Source organism: Trichechus manatus, unplaced genomic scaffold, assembly GCF_000243295.1.
Source record: "Trichechus manatus latirostris isolate Lorelei unplaced genomic scaffold, TriManLat1.0 scaffold00005, whole genome shotgun sequence".
NCBI classification, from domain to species: Eukaryota; Metazoa; Chordata; class Mammalia; order Sirenia; family Trichechidae; genus Trichechus; species Trichechus manatus.
In genome coordinates this window covers 33181482-33209464 of record NW_004443941.1, presented here as the reverse complement: position 1 = coordinate 33209464, position 27983 = coordinate 33181482, and the positions used below count along the sequence as shown (strand labels likewise).

General features: G+C 38.5%; 1 protein-coding gene across 20 annotated transcripts in view; it reads left to right on the top strand.

Moving 5' to 3' along the window:
- The window catches only part of LTBP1 (latent transforming growth factor beta binding protein 1), a 666638-nt gene that overhangs the window by 364830 nt on the left and 273825 nt on the right, over positions 1 to 27983 (top strand). For all 20 annotated transcript variants that reach the window (XM_023736140.1, XM_023736141.1, XM_023736145.1 and 17 more), the window contains 2 exons: positions 8041 to 8265; positions 9663 to 9937. In XM_023736140.1, the coding sequence (XP_023591908.1) occupies positions 8041 to 8265; positions 9663 to 9937 (500 nt within the window). The remainder of the gene's footprint in view (positions 1 to 8040; positions 8266 to 9662; positions 9938 to 27983) is intronic.

The window sequence follows — 27983 nt, the reverse complement described above, 5'->3', positions numbered from 1 at the left end:
ACTTATTATTTATATTTTCTGTTTCACTGCATCTATTTTTATAAGCTGCCTTACATGCCTTGTAAGGAATCTAGCCCTTGTCTGTCTTGCAAATCCAACTTCCCTCACCTTCTTCTTGCCTCCTATTCTCCAACCACATTAGCCTCCTTTAAATTTCTAGACCTTTTAAAACCATGTCTCTCCTCAAGATCTTAGATCATATTATTCCTTCTTCTGCAAACACTCTTCTGCCAATTTTTCACATCACTGGATTCTTCTCCTTTTAGGTTTAGCTTAAATTTCACCTCCTTGGACAGGTTGTCCCAGACTACCCTATCTCAGACATGTTCGTCGCTGAATCTGTGAGTTAATAGATGTTAACAGGCAGAAAATCAAGAATTGACTGTGGGCAGTTCTTGAGCACAACAACTGTAAATCTCTACATTCCATTAAAAACAGAATAAAATAAAACCCTAAATCTTTGTAAAATGGTTACCAGGCTTCGTATTCCTTCCTTGGCTCATGTGTAGGACTAGGCCTTCTCAGTTCCTTTGTCCTAGCTTCAGAAGAAGGTAACTTCCATCTTGACGTTCAGCTCCATTTTTTTAGTTGAGGCATACTAAGTTAGCAGGTAGGCATACAGTTTTTTTTAGAGTGGCATGTTACTTTCGTTGTTAGTTGTCGTTGAGTTGATTCCGACTTAAGGCAACCCCATGTGTGCAGAGAACTGCTCCACGGGGTTTTCAAGGCTGTGACCTTTTGGAAGCAGATCACCAGGCCTTACTTCTGAGGAGCCTCTGGGTGGGTTGAAATTGCCAACCTTTCAGTTAGTAGTCCAGTGCTTAGCCATTTGTGCCACCCAGGAACCTCTAGAATGGCATAGGTTCTTAAAATGAGCAATGGTTTGCAGCAGCATTTAATTGCTATATAACGGTTATGGCTTGAATTGTGTCCCGCCAAAATTTGTGCTGGAATTCTAACCCCTATACCTGTGGATATAATCCTGTTTGGGAATAGGGTTTTCTTTGATATGTTAATGAGTCCATTAACATATGTAGGGTGTATGTCCTAAACCTAATCACTTCTGAGTGATAGAAAGAGCAGCATCCACACAGAGACAAGCACGTAAAGATAGATGCCACATAAAATGAAGATCGCCAAGGAACTGAGAAACACTGGGCCTAAAGAAGCTGAAATAAGGATCTTCCCCCAGAGTGGACAGAGAGAGAGCCAATGCCCTGAATTCTGATTTCTAGCCTCCTGAACCGTGAGAAGATAAATTTCCATTCTTGAAACCCACCCACTTGTGGTATTTCTGTTACAGCAGCACTAGGAAACCAAGACACTAACATATTTTGTTATCCTAAAGCGTTAAACACCTACAGTATTAACCTGCTTTCTGGCTGAATAGAATTTAAAGGCACCCTTTAAAAGAGGGCAGTGTAGATATGTTTAGAGGGAAAAACAAAGTGATAACTAAATATGTTACTCCCCCCCCCCCACCCCAGTACAAGGTACCAACAAAAATACTGAAGACCTTTAAGGGAACATTATTCTTCTAGGAGACAAGTCAGAAAGCTACTCAAATCAAAATCATGTGTGTGTCTGTTCTGTGAAATGACAGATACAGGTTTTCCTTCAGATGGAAGTTTGTTTTGCCTGTTCTGCCTTAGCCACGATGACTTGAAACAGTCTATCTTCTGGCACAGAAAGTGAAGGGGGGTGGGCGGAGTGGCCAAGATGCTGTAGGAAAGTCGAGTTCATTTGCAAAACTTCTTTTGGGACAAGCAGCTGAAGTATTTTTACAGTCAGCTAAGATAACAGGGAACAAAGAGATGTAGTATACCTTTTTATAGTACATGTTTTTGGAAAATTCAGTTTGCTCATATTTGTATACAAGTAATTAATATCTATTCATTTAAACTAAGTTCCAATTTTTTAGCATAGAATGTGAATATTATTCTGTCAGCCCAATTTCTTGACTACTGCAACTTGTTTTACAAGCCAAAGTGAATGAAATGCTTGACATTTAAAACTTCCAACTTGTTCTTCCAGCATGGATCCTTTTGTTCATTTTGACCTTTTATAGTAGTACCATGAGATGCTTTGAGTGATTGTCATGAAATTACACTTTTTAGAATAACGGACTGAAGGCCCACATACCTCTTATTTGCAAGAGTTCCCAGGTGACCATATGAAGCAATATAGTGAATTATTGTGATGGCCAGCAAAATGTCAAGCCGACAAAGTTACAGAATTCCCCAACCAGCTCTCTGCATTACACCTTCTAGTTATGTGTTTTAAAATATATGTGCCATGGCTAGACTTAAAACCAACCTACCACAAGCTCCTCAAGTCAGCCTTAAAGATCAGTTCTTCTTCTTCTTCTTTATGTTCTGAGAAGCTTTTATAGAATACCGGCAGCCTAGATTATACATCACTAGGCGATGTTTTGAGAATGGTGTGAACTTTGAAACAGAAAGAGACTATCCATAGTTAAATTTTTAAGTCCATAGGTTGATTTTAAATTTGTTTTCTTTGATAGAGAAGACTATTTAGCTATGAAAAGATCATCTGCCACAAAAGGCTCAATGGATAGTTAGTTATTGAGCTAAGGCAAAGAACTCAATATTGTAGTTTAGATTTTTAGAAAATGCTGGAACAGGAGAGTAGATATTTTATTTCTAATTCATAAGTGGTTATAAATAGTGGCCTTTTATTGGTTGAAATAAATCAAGCAGAAATCGTTTCCTTTATGACCAGAGACACAGGGACTGTTGTATCCACTTATACTACTGTAGCCATTGAAATATTATATGGAAGTTATCTTAGAGAGTTTATGGGTAGATTTAAACAAAACTAATAAAGTTCGTGTTAGATTTCAAAGTGTGCTGTTGATACTGGAAATAGCTCATAAGAGTCAATTTGTTAATTTTTTATTCTTATTTTTGTAAAAAAAAGGTGGTTATATATGTGAAGTTTTATAGGGTCCCTGAACTATCATAAACTCACTAATTTTTGTGTAGCGTGTAGATCGTTCTAATTTAGCATGGTTGCTTAAGAGTGTAAAAAGACCATACAGACTGAAGCTATGCAAAACGGTCATAATAATCAGTGGAAAAATTGCAAATTCCATGACCTTTAAATTGTTTTGTTAAAACATGAAAGCTCTCTTACTGTAGGTTATCAATGTATAGGTGTCTTAGGCTGGGTCCTCTAGAGAAGCAAAACCAGTAAAGTGTATAAACATATATATAGAGAGAGATTTATATCAAGGAAATGGCTCATGTGGTTGTGGAGGCTGGAACGTCCCAAGTCCATGGGCCAGGATAGAGGCTTCTTCTGATGCACATAGCCACAGGGGCTGGTGAACCCGAGATTGCCAGGTAGGAGAGCAGGGTTCTTGCTCACACGCTGTGAAGATCAACAAAGCCCAAGATGGGCAGGCAAGACAACAGGTAAGCTGCTAGCTCAAGTCCCAAGAACCAGAGGTCAGATGAACAGGAGCCAGCTGCAGGATCCAGAACAAGAGAAAACCCACAAGGCTTGCCAGAATATCCACTTATATTCAGTGCAGGCCACACACCCAAGGAAACTCCCTTTCAACTGACTGGCTACTCACAGCAGTTCCCATCATAGATGTGATCACATAATATCAAATCTCATCATGCAAGTGATCATACCATCATACGACTGTCAAACCACTGAGAATCATGTCCCAGTCAAGTTGACACACAATCTTAACCATCACAATAGGGAAGGGAAAAAAAATAGTAAAACTAATATTTATTTAATATCATTAATTTGAAACATTAGAAACATTGAGAATTAGTTCTATTTTCTTTGCAAAAAACCTATCAAGTATAGTTTGAACAGTGTTTACCTTCTTTTTGTTGTATTACTGAGCAAGCATCTTTTCTATGAACTGGAGAATTTTTATACTCCTTTTTAAGTTTGGATCAGCTCCCCATTATTTTATCCTTTGTGCTTTCAATGTTGTGAGATATCTCAGTGAGTTCATTGAATGTCACATCTTCTGGAACATCTTCATATTTATATCACAACCACTTCCCAATTTCACTTATAGTGTGACTACTTTTCATTTCTTTGCTGCACTTTTTTATTTGTTGATCAGTACCCTCTTTTGAAAGAACCCTGGTGGAGCAGTGGTTAAAGTGTTCAGCTGCTAACCAGAAGGTCTGCGGTTCAAAGCCACCAGCCACTCTGCAGGAGAAAGATGTGGCAGTCTGCTTCCGTAAAGATTTACACCCTTGAAAACCATATGGGGCAGTTCTACTCTATCCTGTAGGGTTGCTATGGGTCGGAATTGACTTGATGGCAGTGGGTTTCAGTACCCTCTTTTGATTATCCACATTTGTGAAATGTCATGTGGGCTTATCACTGGGAGATAAGGAGGCAACACGACTATCTGCTTTACTATCTGTGCATGAACCAAATAACAAATGTGTAGTGACCAATCATTGACAGACTTTGAAAGAAGTGATGTGATTGGTCATTGATCATGAAGCAGATTGGTTATTCTCCTAGTGATTTGTGGACCAAGAGCTAGTAGTGAAGTTTGCATTTTTTGCAATTACTTACAGTCAAAATACTGGGGTAACTGAAATTTGAACTATGTTGTTGGGTGACTGGTGTTATTTAACTAAACCAGGAAATTTATGCATATTAAAAAAACAAACAAACAAAACATATTGAGACCATGCAAAATGAAGAGTGCTTGTATTCCAGCCATGCATTATTGCACATTTTAAATTATGGCCTGGCTCTTTTGCCCTTGCCCCTACCCATTACACATTAAGACTATCCAGTGTAGCCAAATTGTAATTTGGAAATTCAGTTCAGACTTGAAATGAGAATCATGAAGTCTCTCTGGCTCAGTTTCAGAGTGAATTTTTTCTCCCTCCTCACTTACCCAGGGCTTTCGAGAGTAGACAAGGCTCTATGAAAGCATTTTCCAGGCCCCTCCCGCATAGGCAGTTGTGAGTAGATCAACATAGTCAGGCCCTGTGCACCATTTCTGGGTTTTCACCTTGGTAATTTTTTTCTAGCTCTTTTCTTTCTCTTCCTATTTCCCCAGTCCCCACTACCGCCCCTTGGCCTGCTTTTACCTCTTATATCCCATCTCCAAGATATATAGATTCTCCTCCATCATTATATTGCTTCATGTTTCTTTACATATCTGTTGCCACCATCCTAGTATATGTGCTTTTCAACTTGTGTTTCAATTATCATAAAGTCACCTAAATGACTTCCCCCACTTTAGTCACTCTCCAGTCCAGCTAATCGTGTATGCCGTCACCAGAGTAGTCTTCCTGGAGAACTTTTTTAGCCTTGCTTGATCGAAAGTGTGCAAAATAACCTACTGCTTACAGAATAAAATCAAAACTCCTTATCAGGAACTTAAGAACTTCCATTGTCTGATTCAAGCCTGCTTCTTCCGGTTTACCACTTGAGTCTCTTCTCCTCAGAATCCTGGGCTTCAACAATACAGACTTACTCATTATCTCCCAAATAATGCCTGCCTAACCTTCTTTATATACATTCTGTCTCACTTTTCTGGAATATACTCCTCTGTGTTTTTCTGAATCTTAACCCGTTTCAAAGATTTATCCCAAGTTAGTCTACTTTGACTTCTCAGAAATGGCTTTTCTCCTCTCTGAAGTTCCATAGCTTTTATATTTTTGTATTGTCCAATTGTCACTTATTTGCTTATCTGTATTTTCAGTTATCATTTAGTATCCAATCTTCGCAGTTAGCTATTAAGTTCCTTAAGGGCAGGGACTGAATCTTCCATAGCACCTAGAGTGTTATTTGCCACATTGGTAGCCATAAATCTATTTATTCATTCAATATTTTTTCAAACCCCAGCATTTCTTCTAGGCACCAGGCTAGGTGCTAGGGGTGAAACATAGCAAGATAGAGATCTAACCATACAGAGTCATGCAGAAAAGTAGTGAGACGGTTGTAATGCAGTACACTAAGTGGCATGATGGGGTAGGTAGGAGATTCCATGGAAGCACAGAGGAGAGACATCAAACTTAAATGAGGGGCAACTGTGAATGCTTCTAGAAGTGAGATTTAAGCTGAGACTGAAAAATAAGTAGAGGTTAGGTAGGTGAGGGGAATCAGGTGACATGAAGAGTGTAGCAGGCAGAGGACACAGCATGGGTGGAACTCTGGAGGTTGGAGAGGGTACAACACATTGAAAAATGGAGGAAAGTGCAGTGTGGCAGGATTTTAGACAATGAGATGATATTTATAAGTGATGAGGCTGCAGAGGGAACAGGGGCCCTATGATGAGAAGGAAGTGGACACATTTGATAAGTACTTCAAAGGGAGGACTGTCTTTGAGTGGGTAAAGTGAGAGAGTGGCACCCAGGTTCTGTTAAAGGCCACTGCTTTGATAGTGGCATCAGGGGGAAGATGATGAGTTCAGTTTTGGACTTGTTGTGTTTGAGGTGCTTATGGAATATCTACCTGGAGACATTCCATAGTAGACAGTTGGGTGGACGTGTTTGGAACTCAGGAGAAGGGTTTGGCCTGGACACATAAATTTGGGTGACATCAGCATATGACAGGGTGAAATCATAGAGGAAGAGTGTGTGGAATTAATAAAGATGATTTTAAGACCAAACCTTAAAAACATCAGCATTTAAAGGACAAGTAAACAAAAAAAGTTGAGTCTGCAAAGAATACTTAGAAGGAATGGACAGAGAGGAAGGAGCAAAATGGGTGAGTGAGATGTCATGAAAACCAAGGATTTAGCAACATGGGGGCCAATAGTGACCTTAATAAACACAGTTTCCATGTAGAAGAGAGGTGCGAAAGAGAACACAGTTTGGCCCAAGCTAGATTGTAGCGCATTGAGAAGTGAACAGACAATTCTTTTGGAAAGTTTAGTCACGGAGAAGATTTAAAGAGAGTAGAAGCTAGAATGAAGTGGGGTTGAGGATTTTTTCCTTTTTATTTTTATTTTTTAAGCTGGCGGAGATTTGATTATGTTTAAAGGCTGATAGGAAGAATTCGTTAGTGATAGAGAGGTTGATCATGAACTTGATTTACCCAGAGTTAAATACTCTTCTTAAATTTCTTCTTTTGGTATTCTAAGTAAATTGAATTCCAAACTAATAATCACAACCAATCTTCTAGGTTTCACTGAGGTCTTGTCACCCTAACTAAATTGCAAATTCCTGTCAAGTATGTATTCTCCTCCTTTATTCAGGCCAGCAGTTAGTGCGTGTTGTACTTAGAGAAAATTCTTAACAGATAATAGTGAATGAGTCTATCTTATTGCTCTGATTTGTTTCTCTGTTTCTTCTCTGAGCAAATGTTTCTTTAATGTCCACTGTGTGCCAGACATTGTTCTAGGTGCTGAGGATATAGAGGTTTATAAAATAGCCATGTCCCTTGCCTCCAAGGAGTTTATAATCTGGAGAGAAAGTTAATGATTAGTAATTAAATAGGAAAGCAAACAAGTAATTACAGATTGCAAAAAGTATTTAAAAGGACACTATGGTAGACAATAATCCTGTGTGGCTTCTTTATATAAATTCTTTTTTCATGAACTCTTGTTTCCAGCAGGGCTTCAAACTGGTTATTTTTGGTTTGACCCCTTGCTGAGAATTTGCATTTCCACCTCAGGTATACTGAATCTGAATCTACATTTTAACAAGATCCCCTATAAGAATCACCTGGGGATCTTGATAAACTGTAGATTCTGATTCAGTAAAATCTGGGTTGGAAATGCAAATTCTCAGCAAGGGGGTTGAACCTAAAATAGCTGGTTTGAAGCCCTAGTTTCCATCACTGAGGAAAAGCAATCACAAGCAATTGGAGAGTTAAACAACTCTAGATGAAAAGAAAATGAAGGTAGTGAATAATAGAGACTATTTTGACACGGTGTAGTTTGCTCCGTTGCTTACCATTTCTAAAGTCAGTGGGAATATGATGGTTGCAATGGGCTGTAGGTTTTTTTTTTTTTTTACTGTTATTTACCATTTAAGAAACTCACCAAGTCTTCATTTCCTTGTTCCCTTTCAGTAATTTGCCATCTTCCATGTATGAATGGTGGCCAGTGCAGTTCAAGGGACAAATGCCAGTGCCCTCCAAACTTCACAGGGAAGCTTTGTCAGATCCCAGTCCATGGAGCCAATGTGCCTAAACTTTATCAGCATTCCCAGCAGTCAGGCAAGGCGTTGGGAACACATGTCGTCCACTCTACACATACTTTGCCTCTGACCATGACTAACCAGCAAGGAGTCAAAGGTAAGCCTTTTATTCTCATTTTGCCTGTTACACTTTGCTTAACTTGCCAAGCCCATACAGAAACCAAGTATTTGCAGATGGTTAGGGCTTATATTGGAATAGAAAGGAGAAAAGGCAGTAGGGACAGAATGCAGACCCACGTATATATCCACAGAGACTTGTTATCTAGGAAATAAAGTGAAAAAGGAGCACCACCCTTCTTTTACCACTGACAGCTAATAAATGTGAATGACTGTTCTGGTAGGGCCTGAGAAATAGGAAAACGAGTAAGACAGTGTTCTGGCCCTTAAAGTATGAATAAACTAGAGGATCACACAGTACCTGCTAATGAATAACAAGTCTATTTTATAGTTAAAGAGTACTTGGTTTTTGGTTCTAAACAATCACTTACCTCACTAGGCTTCAATTTATTCAGTCCTCAGAAGAAGGTAAACTAGGTCACTTGGAGCTCAGAAATTCTGTGACTAATTCATTCTTTTAAACCTGGCATTTCCTATAAATGCACAATTTTTAAAAGGGGGTCAGAGAAGTGTTATTGGCTCTTATTCTTTAAAACCTGAAGCTTTTTATCAGAAGATGAAATTTTGTTTGGAAGCTGTAGAAAGTAAATCTTGTTACAGATAGAAAGTAACACGCTTTGGTATTTTTGTATATGTGTGTCACAAGAAGCACCATACTGTGCTGTATAAAGTAAGAGAATTATGCTTTGTGAAATTGTATGTCCTCCTTTGATGTAGAAAAGTACAGCCTAAAACTTCTATGATAGAAACTTTGAGAAATGTAGAAATAATCAAACTCTTGAGTTTCCATTACTATCATATGATAAAATATGCCCACCTGTAGGAGTCCCTGGTTGGTGCATATTGTTTATGCGCTCAGTTGCTAACCAAAAGTTTGGAGGCTTGAGTCCACCTAGTGGCTCCTCGGAAGAAAGGCCTGGTGATATGCTTTTTAAAACTCAGGCACTGAAAACCCTACGGGGCACAGTTCTACTCTGACACACATAGGGTTTCCATAAGCCAGAAATGACTCAAAGACAACTGATTTTAACTGGTTCATCTATAATGACTAAAGAAGCATGAATTTCATAACTTTATATGAGTCTCCTGAAAAAGTATTGTTGTCTCATGAATGTATTACTGTGTGAGGCTTTAATGTCTTTTGAAATTGCAGTTTTATTCTTGAAAGTATTTGAATTTAGGATTAATTTTTGCTTTGAGCACACTCCTTTATTCTCAAGAATTTTAATGGCTGCACAGCAAAAATATATAATTATATATATAATTTTACCCATATATATTATACACACACACAAAATTTACCTTCAAGTTTTAAAGATCATGATTAGGATGTTAATTATTCATTTACTAACAAGCTTTCTTTCCAATCTGTTTTAGTGAAATTCCCTCCCAACATTGTCAATATCCACGTGAAGCACCCTCCTGAGGCTTCAGTCCAGATACATCAGGTGTCTAGAATCGATGACCCAACAGGCCAGAAGGTGAAAGAAACTCAACCAGGGCAATCCCAAGTGTCTTACCAAGGGCTCCCCATCCAGAAGACCCAGACAGTACATTCCACGTACTCCCACCAGCAGGTCATTCCTCACATCTATCCTGTGGCAGCTAAGACGCAGCTTGGCCGGTGCTTCCAGGAAACCATCGGGTCACAGGTAAGCAACACTATCCAGCCCATTTTAGTAATGCATTCCAGATATAGTGTCATTTTGATAGGAAGCCAGACTTGATAAAATGATGTTCTATGGATGGAGTTGGCAAACTATGGACCATAGGCCTGTTTTTGTAAATAAAGTTTTATTGGAACATATGCTCATAGTGTCTGTGGCAGATTTTATGCTACCATGGCAGAGTTGAGTAGTTGTGACAGAGACCATATGGCATGCAGACCTTGAAATATTTACTCTGTGGCCCTTCAGAGAAAAGTTTGCTGGCGTCTGAACTATAGGGCACTTGTAAATAGTGAGCTTCCAGAAATGTTCCTGGAAGTCTATGATTGCCCTTTTGTATTTGTTCAGTTAGAGTGATATGTACATAAAGCATGTGTCAGGCATGAGATATAGTACATGAGATATATTCTGCAAAGATATTTGGAAATATTTGTGCTTTTTTGTAATTGGTTGCAGGTTAGTAGGTACAGTTGAGGTTCCCATTGTGCAATAATTTATCTCGTCTTTGATTTTATTCTGATAAAAATTCATAGCCAGAATGATAATGCATGAGTTGTTTGAAGTGCATGAGTTGTTTAAAGTGCATTTTAAATATCATTACATTTACATGAACTTTGTTTTTGTTGCTGTTATCTGCTGTAGAGTCAGCCCCTGACTCATGGTAACCCCATGCACTGTGGGATTGGGCTGTGATCCATAGGGTTTTCATTGGCTGATTTTTCAGAAGTAGATTGCCAGGGTTTTCTTTCTCGTCTGTGTTAGTCTGGAAGCTCTGCTGATACCTGTTCAGCATTATAGCAACATACAAGCCTCCAATGACAGATGGGTGGTGGCTGCACTTGTGGTACATTGGCCGGGTATCAAACCCAGGTATCCTGCATGGAAGACGAGGATTCTACCACTGAACCACCAATACCCACCTCCATGAACTTTAGGCCTATATTTATATCATAAAGTGAGAGAAAGTCTAAGTTTTCTTTAAAGCTCATCATTAAATGTGTATAGCAAATGCAACATACCATGGGATTGGGATTATGTGATGATGACATAGCTTTGTCCTCGGGTTCTCCTCTTGTGCTTTGATTATGCTTTGAACACCCAATGAGAGGAGAAGATGAGGTACATTTATTATTGTTCCTCTGTTGTTTCCTGGGTATTCAAAAATTATTGCAAAATATTTGGGGGTAATAGAATCAATTGTTATGGTTTATGAACCTAGAAAATACTTTTAGGGACTAGGTACTAGGCAAGTCAATGGTAGGGTTATCACCTTTCTTCTGGGGATAAGGGGAATGCTGGTTTTAGACATGACTGGAAGGCAGCACTTGGGAATGGAAGAGCACCATGTGGAGTTACAGACCTTGTTAGAGCCATGGGCCCAGCACTTGATAGCAGGGAACCAGCTTCCTTATCTGTTCAATGGCAGTAGGAATAGCTGTCTCACGGGGCTTTGTCAAGATTAAACAAGTAATTAATGGGAGAACTGCTTTGTAAATGTCATAGAACTATGTAAAGATTAGTCTAGAAGAGTTAAACTTAAAAAAAAAAGTCAGCTATGTGGTTGCTTATATAATTTCTGTAGAGCAGGGAGGGCCTCAACCCCCCAAACACAACTTTAATCTGCCTGAAGATACCTGAAATGCCTGCTAAAGGTGATCTGGCACAGCTTTTCATACCTCAGTAGAAGACCAGATTTAAGCAAATGCTTTTGGGAGAAGGAACACCATTAATTTAAATTTAGCTTAGATGTTAAGACTGGAGTCTTGTGGTAAGAGTAGGTTTTGATAGAAACAGAAAGGCTGAAAGCAAACCTGATACATTTCACAATTTTGCTTCAACTAGTCTTGGAGAGGGAGGATGAATTTGGTGCCATTTGCATTGTTTAGTCATTCCACTTTAGGTTGGTCATGGAGAAAAGAGAAAAAGATCCTTTTAAAACTATGGGCCCAGTGCCTTTCTTCCCAGTTTCCAAGTTAGAACAGAGAGAAAATAAAAAACAAGAAAATAAGGAATTAACAAACTTGTTATTCTTGTACAATATTAGAAAAAATACAAACAAATCAGTTACTTGTAATCCTAAACTGAATGAGCAAATCAAAATGAATTGTGTAATTGGTGGAGTTACCCAAATAATTTAAACACAGTGGAATACTTTTGCCTTATCTGGATACTTCTCTACTTTTGCTCTAAATGATCCAGACAGTGAGCTCAATTTTTAATTCATTTTGTATGTGTAGTCACTAGTACACAGCTTCAATATAAGACTTATTTTCAGAAAACATTCTCAGAATGTATTTGTCTTCCTTTAGTGAGAAATATTGCTGGATACCTTTGATTGCCCAATCAATTTGTGCAATTAGGGTGATCCAGGCATTAAAAAAAAATACATTAGCTGCAAAAGTCAGTAGTATATGTTTTTTGCAAAGATATTTGAAGATAGTTGTACTTTCTTGTTATGTCTGGCTTGCAGACTTAGCTGCAACCAGGAGATAGGTAGATTTTAAATGAATGGCAAAAACAACTGCATAAATGTTCCCTGTTGGCTTTGCTCAGTGGGAGGATTCTTATTAGCAGCAGGTTTCAGCTATTGAGCCTTTTAATGCAATAGAGTTATCAGTAAGCCCCGATGTATATGTGCTGCCATGAGAGGTCATCCACAAAATAAATTTGACGAAAACAACCTTTGTTTTTGTGGCACATTCTAACAATTAGGCAGTAAACTTGGATTGATCAGTATGTTTAAATTCAGGTAACCTTCATAGAGAGAAGGATTTCAGGAACTGCTTGGATGATGGAGGAAGATGGATGGATGATTGGTTAGGAAACACAGCTCACGGAGAAAAGAAGAAGGGTAATTAAACATAGTAAAGAGAATGTTGCAAGAAATGGATGGGGAAGAACTGTCAGAAGAGACCAAAGAAGTGGAATAGCTTGAAATTCTTGGCAGACTTTTGCACAAATATTAAGGCTTTTAAACTTGAGGCATAGTGCAATATAAACGACTTGGTGATAAGGTCAGAACGTCATGAAGCTCCTTTAACCAGGTGGTCAAACTCAGCAACATCAACAGTGGAGCAACATCAACAGTGGACAGCGTGATGTTCCATGCCTCCTGCTGTGACACTGTATAAAGTTTACAGCATCACCCTTGTAGTGTTCTTGGCAAAATGTTTAACTGAATTGACTCAAGCCTTTCCACCTAACCTTCACCTCACAGGAGCTACTGAGTATAAAGGGGCAAGTTAAAAATACCACATGAGAAAAATCAGACAAATTCATGATGTAGAACATTATGGCCTGGTTTTGTAAAAAAAAAATCATATCATGAAAAAAGGTGAGATGACTTTTCTAGAAAGTGACTAAAACAGACACAACAACAGATGTAATGCATGATCCTTAATTAAATTCTGGTTTAAAAAAAATACAGCTTTAAAACACATTTTGGAAGCAGTTGGGGAAATTTGAATTCGATGATGTTACAAAATTATTATTAATTTTCTCAAGGGTGATAGTAGTATTGAGGTTATGTAGGAGAATGCTTATTCTCAAGAGATGCATGCTAAAGTTTTTGAGGTGTGTGTTTAGTTTCCGAGAACTGCCATCACAAATTACTACAAATTGGGTGACTTAAAACAGAAATTTATTCTCCCAGAGTTCTGAAAGCTAGAAGTTTGAAATAAAGGTGTCAGCAGGACCATGCTACCTCTGAAAGCGCTAGGGGAGAATCTGTCCCAGGCTTTTTTTTTAGTTTCAGGAGTTGCTGGCTTTATGGTCACAAAATGTTCTTCTTGTCTGTTTCTGTGTCTTTTCATCTTATAAGAACATGTTGGATTAGAGACTACATTATTCCAGTATAACCTTATCTTAACTAATTATATCTGCAAAGACCCTATTTCCATAGAAGTTCACATTCTGAGGTTCCAGGAAGACATGAATTTTGGGGACATAGTTTTCAACCTAGTGAAGGGGGAAATATTATGGTATCTATGATTTACTTTCAAATGTGTTTCACGTGAAAAATAGGCATTATTTTAGAAATCATGACTCTGAGAGGTGGGTATGCAGACAATAATTGTGTGTTCTTTCAACATCTCAGCATATTTGAAATATTCTTATGAGAAGAAGAAGGGGAAAATGTTAAAAGTTCCTAGACTTATAAATAAAAATAATAAAACTTTAAGCTGAATTTGAAAATGGTAACTTTAGTTCATTTAATACATTTTTAAAAACACATTTTTATAAACAAATCAGAAGTTTCACCTTTTGAATGGGGGTAGGTGGGTAAGTGTGGGGTAGTAGACATGAGAAGTCAAGGAAGAGAAGTTTGCCTTGGTTCAATTGTGAAATGATCAAGATCTGATCTAAGAAGTAAGTTTGAAAATAAAAGATGAATGCAGAGGAGTTTGTGAATAATCAAGCATTAGGATTTGATTATTGTGTAGGAAAAAATCGTGATGAGTTGGACTGTTCTGAACTTCTTTGCTTCAGAGATCAAATAAATGCTCCCTTGGAGGAGGATTGTGAGGTGAAGACGAGTGGCTACATCTTTGTTTTAGGCAGCTCCTTCCTTTATTGATGTCAAGAGTGATGTATTCTTAAATATCAGTTGGGGAATCCAATGCTGTTTTAGAGATGGAGTATTAGGGGATTAACTGAGAAAATTCAGTGATCAATGAACAGACCTAGTGATGATAGTTAAATTCATGAGAATAAAGGCATTTCTTTAGATTGTGTTGTAAAAAGTAGGAATAATGGGATGTAGGAATTTCTGCAATTTTTTTTTTTTTTTAACCTTAACAGAGAGTGCCAAGATACAGGAAAAAAGGAAAACAAAACAAAAACCATTCCTATTGTTTTATTATTGTAGAAAGTGATGTTTCATTTTCCAGAGTCCTAAAATAATTTCTCATTCTTAAGATGATGTGAAGTACTGATTTTTCTGTGAATCTGACTGAGTACAGTCATCACTAAATTCACTTTTAAGTATTCAAATAATAGAAGTTAATCTAGTAGAACTTATGAGACTGCTAAGAGGAATTTTTTTTTTTTTTAATATAAATCAAGTTTGAAGTATTTGACAATTCATAATTTTGGAAGAATTAGATTTCTGTCCTACCCGGAATAAATTGTAGTATTTTACATATATTTGAAAACTTTTGCCAAGATTTTGGTCACTGTATAGATCAGGTTAAAATTTTAACACCAGTGGTTACAATTACCAGCCACTTTTCAGGGTGATCTCATGTTTAATGTGCTTAAAATTTGGACATTCCCATGCTAGTTTTCATCTCCTGAGGAGAGTCCAAGTTTCCAAAAATACCCCCCCAATCTATTTTTGTATCAGAGCAGCATTAAGTATGTACACCTTCTCCATTGTACAAGGATGTCCTTTGTTTTAAATTGGTTCTCTTAACAGTGACTTAAATTTGAAACTTACTTGGCATCTAAGTTTTTGGTTATTTCAAACATATTTTATTTATTACCAAGTTGCTGGAAATAAACATTTATAGTGACCTAATGATGCCAGATGGTATGAAAAGACCTTGTATGTGAAGTGTTCAGGATCACAATGTAAGGCTCAGGGTTCAGTTTTCATGTCAGGTCTGCCATTGCTTGGTTGTGCTATCACACGCTATTTATTAAATGCATAAACCAGGCCCCTAACTAGACACAGGCATTCTGGGATCAGACAAAAAAAATTCACGTGCTGCAAGACCTTCCAGTTGCAAATGCTGAATGAGCAGAAAAAATTCACTTATAAATGCCTGAGTTAACTAAGAAGAACAGAAATACTGGAAAACCTAAAGTAGAAGTAAAGGAAGAGAGATGTGTTCGGTATAGCACTCTATCACAGATAAAGATGATCATTAACACACAAACCCACTTTTATAGTTTATAAGCATAAATACTCCATAAAGGTTTAAAAATAAAAAACCAACTTAAGAAGCAAACTCTAAGATTAAGGTCTCTAATACATACTCTACAAAAGACCTCATGTCACTTGGGAAGAAAAGAAAGGACAAGTACTTGATGTGAAATCCTGAAAATCATTGGAAAAACATTTCTTTCTTCGATCTTATTAATCATACAAATAGTAAGATCCTAAAAACTTTACATACAAATAATTTGACCTCTCTAATTTGCCTCAGGCAAAATTGAGTTAGAGTGATACAAGAACTGTTTGGGATCCTCTGAGCAGTGCCAAAAGTTGTTCCAACAATTCTCCTTGGGCAGGAAACATGGAAATAGAACAGGCCATTGGAGGAAAAGATTATTTAATGGGAGATGGGTCTTTTTTGGTAAGCATATTCAGTAACATCCACAAGCTCTAAACCTTAGCAAGGAACATACACACACACACACACACACACATACACACCGTTCTGAGGGGCCAAACAGATGCACGTAGCTTTTGTTTACAAAAAAAGTATTTTTTAATGAGGCGTTATTGAGGAAATTAAGAGGAAAGTGTGATCTCATTGAAATGGAAAGTATCCTAATTACATTGCTGAAAGTACTTTCTTTTTTAGTCTCAATACTTCTGTCACAGGACTTGGAATGAAAAAGATATTTCTTGGTTTCCACTAAGCAGCCAGTGTGAAACTGGGGAAAAAGATGTCGTGCCTGCCCATTCCCCATGGCAGAAAAAAATACAGATTGATGGATGGATAGGTGTAAATATAGAGAGATGGGTCTCCTGAGTGATAAGAAATGAGTTTAATCCTCAGTTAAGGAGTATGGGGACATTAAGTCCTGCTTAGAAACTTTTTCCTTTTATTCCCATAGAATCTCTGCGCTGACTATGAGAATTACTGGGGTGAGGCTTAAAGCTGTGATGAAATACAGTTTTATGCACCCAGTGATAATGATTTCATAATCATTGAAACACTTTTCACACCGATCATCTCCTTAAATTTTGTCATTAGTTGCTGTTGAGTCAGCTCCAGCTTGTGTGTGGAGTAGAACTGTACCATAGAGTTTTCAAGGCTGTGACCTTTCAGAAGCAGATTGCCAGTCCTGTCTTCCAGGGCGCCTCTGGGTGTGTTTGAACTGCCAGCCTTTTGGTTAATGGTAGAGTGCTTAACCATTTGCACTACCCAGGGACTTCCATCTCCTTAAATAGAGTGCATAAATTGTGTAAGTAGATTAGAAGTCTAGAAAAAGAATATTCCTAAAAGGTTTTACTAAGGACCCTTGGCCTCTTAGTTATGCGGCATCCCTTATAGGGGAAGGAGAAGTGAGGCAGCCAGGGCTGAGTCAACAGTGGAGAGTAGTGTCTGTGGTAATCTTTCCCCTCCCTGTTTCCCCAAGCTACATGCTCTTGGGATAGGGCCCTCCTGGGTGAAGCTGACCAGGGTGTAGCCTTCCCACTTCTTGGAGAAGTGCTGCTGGGCAGTGATTGGGGAGTACAGAGCTCCAGGTCTAGGGCTATCAGATGTCTGTCATCTCCATGGGCCCAGTTGGGGTGTGCTTATTACGTTCACTGAAGTTTGGTCTCCTTTAGGTGGAATAAGTCATTAACACCAGCCATTCCTATGCCATCTAGGTTTTTCTTCAGTGTCCCATTCAGATTCTCTTCTTGCATAATCTAAGTTTTAACTGAATGTTAGTGAGTCTTGTTGTCTCCAGTGGCTCTAAAATGGCTGCTCTATTAGCTGTCCTTGCCAAACCTTACCTGTGTCAGCAGATGGTATCACCAAGGGTGTCATACACATCTAAGTGATAGGTGCCTGGAGCTCTTAAGTGTTAGCTGGTTTTGCTCCAGTAACTTCTCCCAGACTGACGTCGTGCAGCGACTCTCTTCCCTGAAGTGAAAACGATCAGTAAAGTCAGGGAAAAGATCCAAAGGAGAAAAACACTGCATGTGAAAGAAGACATGTCTGCATGTTACTGGGCTTCTGCCAGTAGGGAGGAGAACTGCTAGTTTTACTTGGATTGAAAATATGGGGCTGAGACATTAGAATAAGTGAAATATAGATTCTTAGAACTGGAAGAGAGTACTTCAGAGAATGGGTTATGAGCCAAACGTTACCCTTCCTATGGCCTAATATCCAGTCTTTACCCAGGCTGATGTATTCTGGAAACCAGACTTTGTCAGCTTCAATTGTCATTCATCCCTACCTATTTAATAACAGCAAGCTTATGTTTCCCTGAGCCCCTGCTCTCAGTTGTTTTCACTTTATTACCAATAAAAATGCCATTATCATGACATGGAATATCAAATTTCCATGTTTTATTACCTCTATGGCCCATGAAAGTAGTGCAGCTATTAATAATTAGACTCCTGTTTTTACATAGAAATAGACATCAGAAATAATTATGGAGCATTTCACAGTGAATACACGTTAAGTCACTTCTGATATTGGCAAAGTGGCAAGATTTTGTGGTCATTATATTTGATGTTGTCAGTTCTGAGCATGTTGGAAGTGATTTTAAGAGGCCATGATGGGAACTGATCATTGATTTAGGCTCCATATATTACAAAAAGATTCACAGCTGGTCTGATTTTTTTTGGCTCTATCTACAAGATTTCTTTGAATTAAGATGTGCTAAAATGTTGTGTTGGCAAAAAATATTGAATATACCATGGACTGCCAGAAGAATGAATAAATCTGTCTTGGAAGAAGCACCACCAGAACGCTCCTTAGAAGCAAGGATGGTGAGACTGTCTCACATACTTTGGACATGTTATCAGGAGGGATCAGTCCCTGGAGAAGGACATCACACTTGGTAAAGTCGAGGGTCAGCGAAAAAGAGGAAGGCCCTCAAGGAGATGGACTGACACAGTGGCTGCCAACAATGGGCTCAAGCATAACAATGATTGTGAGGATGGCACAGGACCAGTCAGTGTTTCATTCTGTTGTACATACAGTCACTATGAGTCAAAATCGATTTGACGGCACCTAACAACAACAAGAAAATGTCGTGGAGTCACCTGGTATATTAGAAGACCAGTCCTTGGGAATCTGACCTGTAAAGTTGTAGTAAAAGAAGAAAGATTGCCCTTTGCTGACAGAGGACGTATTTATTCCTCCCCTGCACCTTCTCCAAGGTGGTGAATTTCTTTTTCTTTTTCATCTTTTCTTTCTTTCTCTCTCTCTCTCTCTCTCTCTCAGTCCCTCCCGCCCTTCCTCTCTCTCTGTCTCTCCCTCCCTTCCTCCCTCTCTCTCCTCTCTTTTCTCTCTCCTCTTCTGGCTCCTTTTGTGTAAAGAAGAATTTATACATAAAATTGAATGTTCTATTTCAGTGAGGTCACTTTATGAGACGGTGCATTTACTCTAGTGATACCGCCATTGTATAAACATTTTGGAAAGACCTGGTTTGAAGGAATGGTTTCAGAACTCGTTTATAAGGTACACAAGAAAACTAGTCAGTCTTTGTTGGTCTTCTTCAACTCACTCATACACTATATTCTTAATGAGTCTGAAAAGCTTCAAATGGCCAATTCAACCTCCAAAGGGCAAGGATTTGGCACCATTTGAGGATATTTAAAATAATGTATCTTCAGACCTGAAGAGAATTCCAAAATTCCAAAAGAGAATTTCTAAATATTTTGAGCAAGGGTAGCATTGCCTTCAAGATGATCACTTTGAAGAGAAAGTCTCTGGTTTAGAAAGGGGAAACTTTAATGGAGTTGATAAGAATATGATGTTAGCATTCTATGGCTTTGGGCAGGCCTCTTAGTAAAGCGGTGCATTTTTATTAAATCAGTAGCTGATAGGGTCCTTTCACATTTATGACCTTATTTGACCTTCAAAACAATCTTGTGAGACAGGAAAAGTAGGTATTCTTGTCTCTACACATGTGAGACTCAAGGCTTAGAGAGGTCGGGACTCACTTGTAAGTGGTATTTCCAAATCCATAGCTCTTTTTCCATTTTAGCACACTTGCCGTAACTCTGGGCCTCAGTTTCTTCTTTTTGAATTAACTACATTGGTTCAGAGAGTTACCAAGGCCCTTTAGCTCTGTAATCCTCTGACTATGACGATTTCAACATCATTCCTACCTTCCACAATCTTAGACACCACTGATACTAACATATGCAGTCAACACATGAACAGAGCAAACTATACAAATATCAACTATAGTAAATACCTTAAATGATCTCCCAAATTCATCCTGACTTGGGAGACTCCTCTTAAGTGTCAGCTTCTTGAAAAAGCCTTCCAAGCGTGGACATCTTTTCTCTTCCCCCCAACCTTACTTTCATGAGGGCTGGGCCACTTATAAACTGACCTTGTTACTTCACGTAGATGAGTGTCAATAAATAGATTTTGTTTGGTGGAAGTACACAGTACTGACATTATGGACAAGCAGCTCAGCATGTCTGTTGACTCTACACCAATGCAATCTTTGAAAGGCATTTAGATTTCAGAATGCTGGATAGTAGAAAAGAGCAATCTTTGAAATTGGCATGAAATGATTAGATGAAGAGGGCCTTGATTGCTTCAGAGTATCCGTGGAAGAGAACAGCAATAATCGTGGATAATGTTATGGGTTGAATTGTGGCTCCCCAAAGTATGTCTTGTAAATCCAGACCCCTATAACCATGGATGTAATCCTGTGTGGAAATAGGGTTTTCTTTTTTGTGTTAATGAGGCCAGATCAGTGCAGGATGTGTCTTAAGCCAATTACTTCTGAAATATAAAAGAAGTAAATTTGGCACGGATGCAAGCAAGCATGAATGGGGAAAAGATAGATGCCATCTGGAGATCTCCAAGGAACACCAAGAAGAATGCTGGAGAAGCAGAGACAAAGATTTTCCTCTAGAGCAGACAAAGCCTTCCCTTAGAACTGGTGCTCTCAAATCAGACTTCTAGCCTTCTAAACTGAGAAAATAAATTTCTGTTTGTTAAAACCACCCACTTGTGATATTTCTGTTACAGAAGCACTAAAAAACTAAGACAGATATGTTGTTGCTGTTAGGTGCCATGGAATCGGTTCCCACAAAATAACAGTACAAAATACTGCACCATCCTCACAATTCTTGCTATGTTAGAGCCTGTTGTAGCAGCCACTGTGTCAGTCCATCTCATTGAGGGTCTTCCTCTTTTTTTCTGACCCTCTACTAAGCATTCTTCTTCTCCAGAAACGGGTCTCTCCTGATAATATATCCAAAGAAAGTAGACAAAGTCTCGCTATCGTCACTTCTAAGAAGAATTCTGGCTGTACTTCTTCCGAGACAGACTTATTCATTCTTCTGGCAATCCATGATATACTCAGTGTTCTTCACCAGTACCATAATTCAAATGCATCAATTCTTCTTTGATCTTCATTATTCATTGTCCAGCTTTCACACGCATATGAGGTGATTGAAAATACCATGGCTTGGGTCCAGTGCACCTTAGACCTCAAGGTGACATGTGTGCTTTTTAACATTTTAAAGAGATCTTCTGCAACAGATTTGCTCAATGCAATGTGTCTGATTTCTTGAGTGTTGCTTCCATGGGCGTTAATTGTGGATCCAAGTTAAATGAAATTTTTGACAACTTCAATCTTTCCTCCATTTATCATGATGTTGCTTACTGGTCCAGTTATGAGGATTTTTGTTTTCTTTATGTTGAGGTGTAATCCATGCTGAAGGCTGTGGTCTTTGATCTTCATCAGTAAGTGCTTCAAGTCCTCTTCGCTTTCAGCAAGCAAGGTTGTGTCATCTGCGTGTCGCAGGTTGTTTATGAGTCTTCCTCCAATCCTGATGCCCCGTTCTTCCTCATATAGTCCAACTTTTTGGATTATTTTCTCAGCATACAGATTGAATGAGTATGGTGAAAGACACAACCCTGACTCACACCTTTCCTGACTTTAAACCACTCAGTATCCTCTTGTTCTGTTCAAAAGACTGCCTCTTGTTCTATGTACAGGTTCCTCATGAGCACAATCAAGTGTTCTGGAATTCCTATTCTTCGCACTGTTATCCATAATTTGTTATGATCCACACAGTCCAATGCCTTTGCATAGTCAATAAAACATCTTTCTGGTATTCTCTGCTTTCAACTAAGATCCATCTGACATCAGCAGTGATATTCCTTGTTCCGCATCCTCTTCTGAATCTGGCTTGAGTTTCTGGCAGTTCCCTGTCACTGTACTGCTGAAACCATTTTTTTTAATTATCCTCAGCACAGTTTTACTTCTATCTGATATTAATGATATTTTTTGATAATTTCCACATCCCGTTGGATCACCTTTCTTTGTAATGGGCACAAATATGGGTTTCTTCTAGTTGGTTGGCCAGTTAGCTGCCTTCCAAATTTCTTAGCATAGATGAGTGAGTGCTTCCAGCATTGCATCTGTTTGTTAAAACATTTCATTGGTATTTTGTCGATTCCTGGAGCCTTTTTTTTCATCAATGCCTTCAGCCAGCTTGGACTTCTTCCTTCAGTACCACTGGTTCTTGATCATATGCTACCTCCTGAAATGGTAGAATGTTGACCAGTGCTTTTTGGTATAGTGACTCTGTATTCCTTCCATCGTCTTTTGATACTCTGCATCATTCAATTTTTTGCCCATAGAATCCCTCAATATTGCAACTTGAGGCTTGAATTTTTTCTTCAGTTCTTTCAGCTTGAGAAATGCTGAACATGTTCTGCCTTTTTGGTTTTCTAACTTCATGTTTTTGCACATTTCATTATAATCTTTTATTTTGTCTTCTCAAGCCACTCTTTGAAATCTACTGTTCAGCTCTTTTACTTCATTTCTTCCTTTTGCTTTAGCTACTCTATGTTTAAGAGCAAGTTTCAGAGTCTCTTCTGACATCCATTTTGGTCTTTTATTTTTCTCTCTTTTTAATGACCTTTTTCTTTCTTCATGTGTGATATCCTTGATATCATTCTACAACTTGTCTGGTCTTTGGTGATTAGTGTTTAATGGGTCAAATGTATTCTTGAGATGACCTCTAAATTCAGGTGGAATATACTCAAGGTCGTACTTTTGTTCTCATGGACTTGTCTTAATTTTCTTCAGCTTCAACTTGATCTTGCATATGAGCAATTGATGTTCTATCCCACAGTTGGCGCTGGCCTTGTTCTGACTGATGATATTGAGCTTCCCCATCATCTCTTTCCACAGATGTAGTTCATTTGGTTCCTGTGTTTTCCATCCAGCAAGGTCGACATGTATAGTCACCAGTTATGGTGTTGAAAAAAGATATTTGCAATGAAGAAGTCGTTGGTCTTGCAAAATTCTATCATGTGATCTCTGGCATCGTTTCTGTCACCAAGGCCATATTTTCCAGCCACTGATCTTTCTTCTTTGTTTCCGACTTTTACATTTCAGTCGCCTGTAGTTATCAATGCATCTTGATTGCATGTTTGATCAATTTCAAACTGCAGAAATTAGTAAAAATCTCCAATTTCCTCATCTTTGGCATTAGTGATTGGTGTGTATATTTGAATAATAGTTGCATTAACTGGTCTTCCTTGTAGGTGTGTGGATATTATCCTATCACTGATCTTGAAGTGCTCTTTTTGATGGTCAATGCAATGCCATTCCTTTTCAATTTTTTATTCCCAGCATAGAAGACCATATGATTGTCTGATTCAAAATGGCCAATACCAGTTCATTTTAGTTCGCTGATGCCTAGGATATCAATCTTTATGCGTTCTACTTCATTTTGATGACTTTCAATTTTTCTTGATTTATACTTCAGGCATTCCACGTTCTGCTTACTAATGGATGTTTGCAGCTGTTTTTCTCATTTTAAGTCATGCCCCAGAAGCAAAAGAAGGTCCTGAAAGCTTTGCTCCATCCATGTCATTAAGGTCGACTCTACATTGAGGAGGCAGTCATATTTTGAGTGCCTTCCAAGCTGAGGGGCTCATCTTCTGGCACTATATCAGACAATGTTTGCTATTATCCATAAGATTTTCACTGGCCAATTTTTCTGAGTTAGATCCCCAGATCCTTCTTCCCAGTCTGTCTTAGTGTGGAAACTCTGCTGAAATCTGTCCACCATGGGTGACCTTGGTGGTATTTGAAATACTGGGTGGCATAGTTTCTAGCATCATAGAAACATGCAAGCCTAAGATAGATAGTCTAACCTAATTGAATAATTTCTTTTATAAGGATCATCACAAAGCTGGTTCCTATGAAGCTGAGGTTAAAGATATCCCAAAAGTCCAAATTTTCCAAACTGCTGTACCACTCCATCGTCTCTACCATGAACTATTCCCTCTCCCCTCAACACTTTCCCACCCATCCTTGGATTTGGTAAATTGCTGCAACCTCTCACAGAACTCACGAACCATATTTATATAGTTAAGTGGTTTATTAGGGAAGCAACAGCGTACAACTCAGAATTGGGATCAACTTGGAACAGGAACAACTCAGGATGCAGTTCCTCTATCAGGACAGCTCCTTCTTGCCCTCTGCAGCCAGGCTCTGTTGGGGTCCTTCTGCTGCTGGCCTCTGCTGTGTTACAGTTCTTAACTCCATGGGTCGGCAAGCCCCACAACAGCCATCTTGTGCTGATCTCCTGGTTTCTGCTGTCTTGTGCCGCCGTCTCTTGCTGCCTTCCGATAATCAGGTAATATTTGATTGGGGAAGCAATGGAAAGCATCTTTTAGGTTTTATCAGCTGCACGAATATGATGAAAATGATTTGTGGAAGAGACAACATTGGTGGCAACTCCAAAGGTCTGTGTGAGGGGGATGGTCTGTTGATGAGGAGCTTCTGTGTCCAGGAAAGATGACAGGAGCCTGGCCTCAGTTACAGCTCTCACGATAGTACAGAAGGAGACACCGTGAGAGGCACTATTGTCCAGAGGTGATTGCCAAAGGAGGCTGAAGACCAGCTACATCAGAATCACTAGTATCCTATCCCAGATTCAATGAATCAGAACCTTTCTTTTTAACACTATCACTAAACAATTCTTTTGTCAGTCAGGTTTGGATCTAAGGAAAATATTACTTATGCATTCTAATAATTAAAGGTAGAAATATATAGTTCTTATATCTAACTAAAATTGTTTAGGTCAAGAAAGCACCAATGGAAAAAAAGAAAACACCAGTGTATATTCTATCATTAGCTATAAATGACAGATCTTTCTACCTTTATTGTAGGTCTGATTGTCCGTTTATTAGTTAATATATTAATTTAAAGGAGCCCTGGTGGCACAGTGGCTAATTCTCGGTTGCTAACTGAAAGGTTGGTGGTTTGAACCTACCTGGTGTTTCTTTGGGAGAAAGACCTGGCGATCTGCTACCATAAAGATTACAGCCAAGAAAACCTATGGGGTAGTTTTACTCTGTCACATGGGGTTGTTAGAGTTGCAACCACCTTGACAGCACACAATAACGAAACAACAAGAGCAACATATTAATTTATTTAATGAATATGTATTCGAGGCACTATAGGACCAGACCCTTGACAAGACATTAGGGATGTATTAGGTTAGGCTAGGCTGTGCTGCACTAATAAATGAACAAAACAAAAATGTACATTAGACTGGATGTTCAACAGGTGAGCAGGGAGCTCTGCTGTCAGGGACTCAGGCTGAAGTGGTTATTGAGGTGCTATGAATACGTGACCTCCTCAGCTCCTGCAGCAGGAGAAGAAAGGTCCTGAAAGTGATGCTCATGACTGTTGCCACAGCCCATTATAGAGAATGAGTGGTATGGTCCTGCCTAGCTGCAGGGAGCTGGGAAGTGTGGGGGAGCACGTGGGTCTTTGTAAGTAGTAAATGTTTCTGCACAAGTGTCAGAGCAAGGGACAAGTCAGACATGGTTCCCTGCTTGCAAGGAACTAAATTAACCTATTAATATTGTCTGTGACTTTCAGTTTTTCTACACTACTTGCAACCAAGCTGCAGGTCTGCTTTGAGTTCTATATACTTGGATGAGACACAGAAAAACTGCAGGCTTAACCAAATGAAGCAAGTGTTACAATTTCACACAGTCTGTGAGATCCAAAATGTTTCTGTTCCTTTCAGTATCTCCACATGACAAACAGAAACCTGATAAGTAATGAGGCTTTATGTATACAGCTACGTATACACTTACTGATATGGTTAGGTTCCAAAGACCAGGCCATTATGCAAATATCAGCATAATTCAAAAACGGAGGGTGACCACATCAGATCCAAAATCGAAGATGACTACATCATTATGTAACTGCCAAATTTTTACATCATTACATAACTGCTAAACCACTGAGAATCATGGCCCAGCCAAGCTGACACATAACCTTAGTTAGCCATTACTGCCAGTGTTACTCTCACCTCACACCTCGGTGTTCGTTACTGCCAGATGTATGTCGTTAATGTGCAAAATAGTTGGATAGTAGATTTTTTACTATTGTCATAAATGCGAAATGTCGGATAACGAGATAATCAGTAAGCTAGGAATAGGTGTATAGAAAATTTCTGTCAATGAAGTTGTAGAACATAAACACTGAGGAAGATAGGCCTTCATGTTTATCATCTTGGGGGTGATCTGGTTGCTATAGTAATAGAGGCTGTGCTGATATGCACTTTTTTAATTTCCTCCCACTACATAAATCTGTCTTTTGAACACATCCTTGGTAAAGGCACTTAGAATTAATTTGATCTATACACCATCTAATACTAGGATTTATAATGTGATTTTTGTCATTTTGCAGTAAAGAAAGGCTAATGGGAATTATGATGTTGGAATATAATCATGACAATACTTTATTATTATTATTATTTGCAACTTAATAATGCAAAACACACATATCATGATCTGGTAGACTTCCTGTTGAAATGCTTGAGTCACTGTAGAGTTGAAGAAAATAGGCAGCCCAAGTTTGATCATTTCTTTAGAAAGGATGTCAAGTAGAAGCATAAGTTTCACTCTTAGGAATTTTTTTCCCTTTGTATGTTACTTTAAAAACCATTTTTGTCTTAATGTAACTTAAAATACTGTTTCATAAACTAAAGTAGTTGTCTGGAATTCCTTGAAACCCATGGTTTGGCTTCAGCAGGCTTTAAATAAATACACTGGCAGAAATCGATGTGGATACATTTCCAGCAGTTAATGCCCTAGTCACAGTAGAAACTTTGTAAAATCAATAGCCAGAAATATCAGAGGATTATGGTTGTATTGGATACCCCAAATGCCTAACATTGTTTTAATTACTCTAATAAAAGAAAGCTGGGTGGACTTAAAAAAAAAACAAAAAACAAAAAACCTTGCTTATAAAGAATGTTCTGCTCAAGCCAAAGCAAATTTTTTTTTACAAGTTCTTTTAGAAAATCTGGAAGTATTTAAGTGTTTTCCTTTTCTTCCGAGACAATGCCTGTTAACCCTGCCAGTGCTCCATCATATAATATTCTCCTTTATGACAATAAGCGTTTAGAACAAGTTGATCAGGTATGTAGCTCTGATTGCATTAGTGATCAGCTTCATTGATTTGGAACTTTTCTGTCACTGGTGAATAGAAATAAACGTAGTTAATGTTGTAGTACATAGACACTGAACAGCTCTCATGAGGTTTTTCCAGTTTAATTTGGAGCTATAGAAGAACACCATTTTGCCTGGAAGGTAGGCAGGGACCACTTTGCCACAGTGAAGATGTGTTTATATCATAGTGAAAAGGTTAATAATAGGAACAAAGAAGAGTCATGAGAACAGTTAGGATTAATTGAACCCACTAAAACACAGTCAGAACTTTCTCCGTAAGGACCTCATTCTGGTTCATATTAAAAGAAGTCAAAGATTTCAAAAAACAAGATTCACATTTCTCAACCAGAGTCATAGTCCTGAGGGTGGAGTTTCTGTTCACCAGAGTACCACAGGATTCTGTGCCAGAATGTTGGAGTGCTTGCTTTTGGGTGGGGATGGATGTGAACATGGCAGCTGCATGGGTGGAATAGTTTATGAGACACTGGGCAGTGTGGGTTAATGGACCATAATGTGACTTTTTAATGGGTTGCTGCTCAAGGTATGCAAAATCTACATCTTCACTAGCTTTTTAATACTTTCTGAGGTTTTGCCTGTTGATAATCTCATATCATTTATTATAACTTTTCATTATATTCTAGAAAGTAGCCATGCGAGAGCCATGAATATTTTTG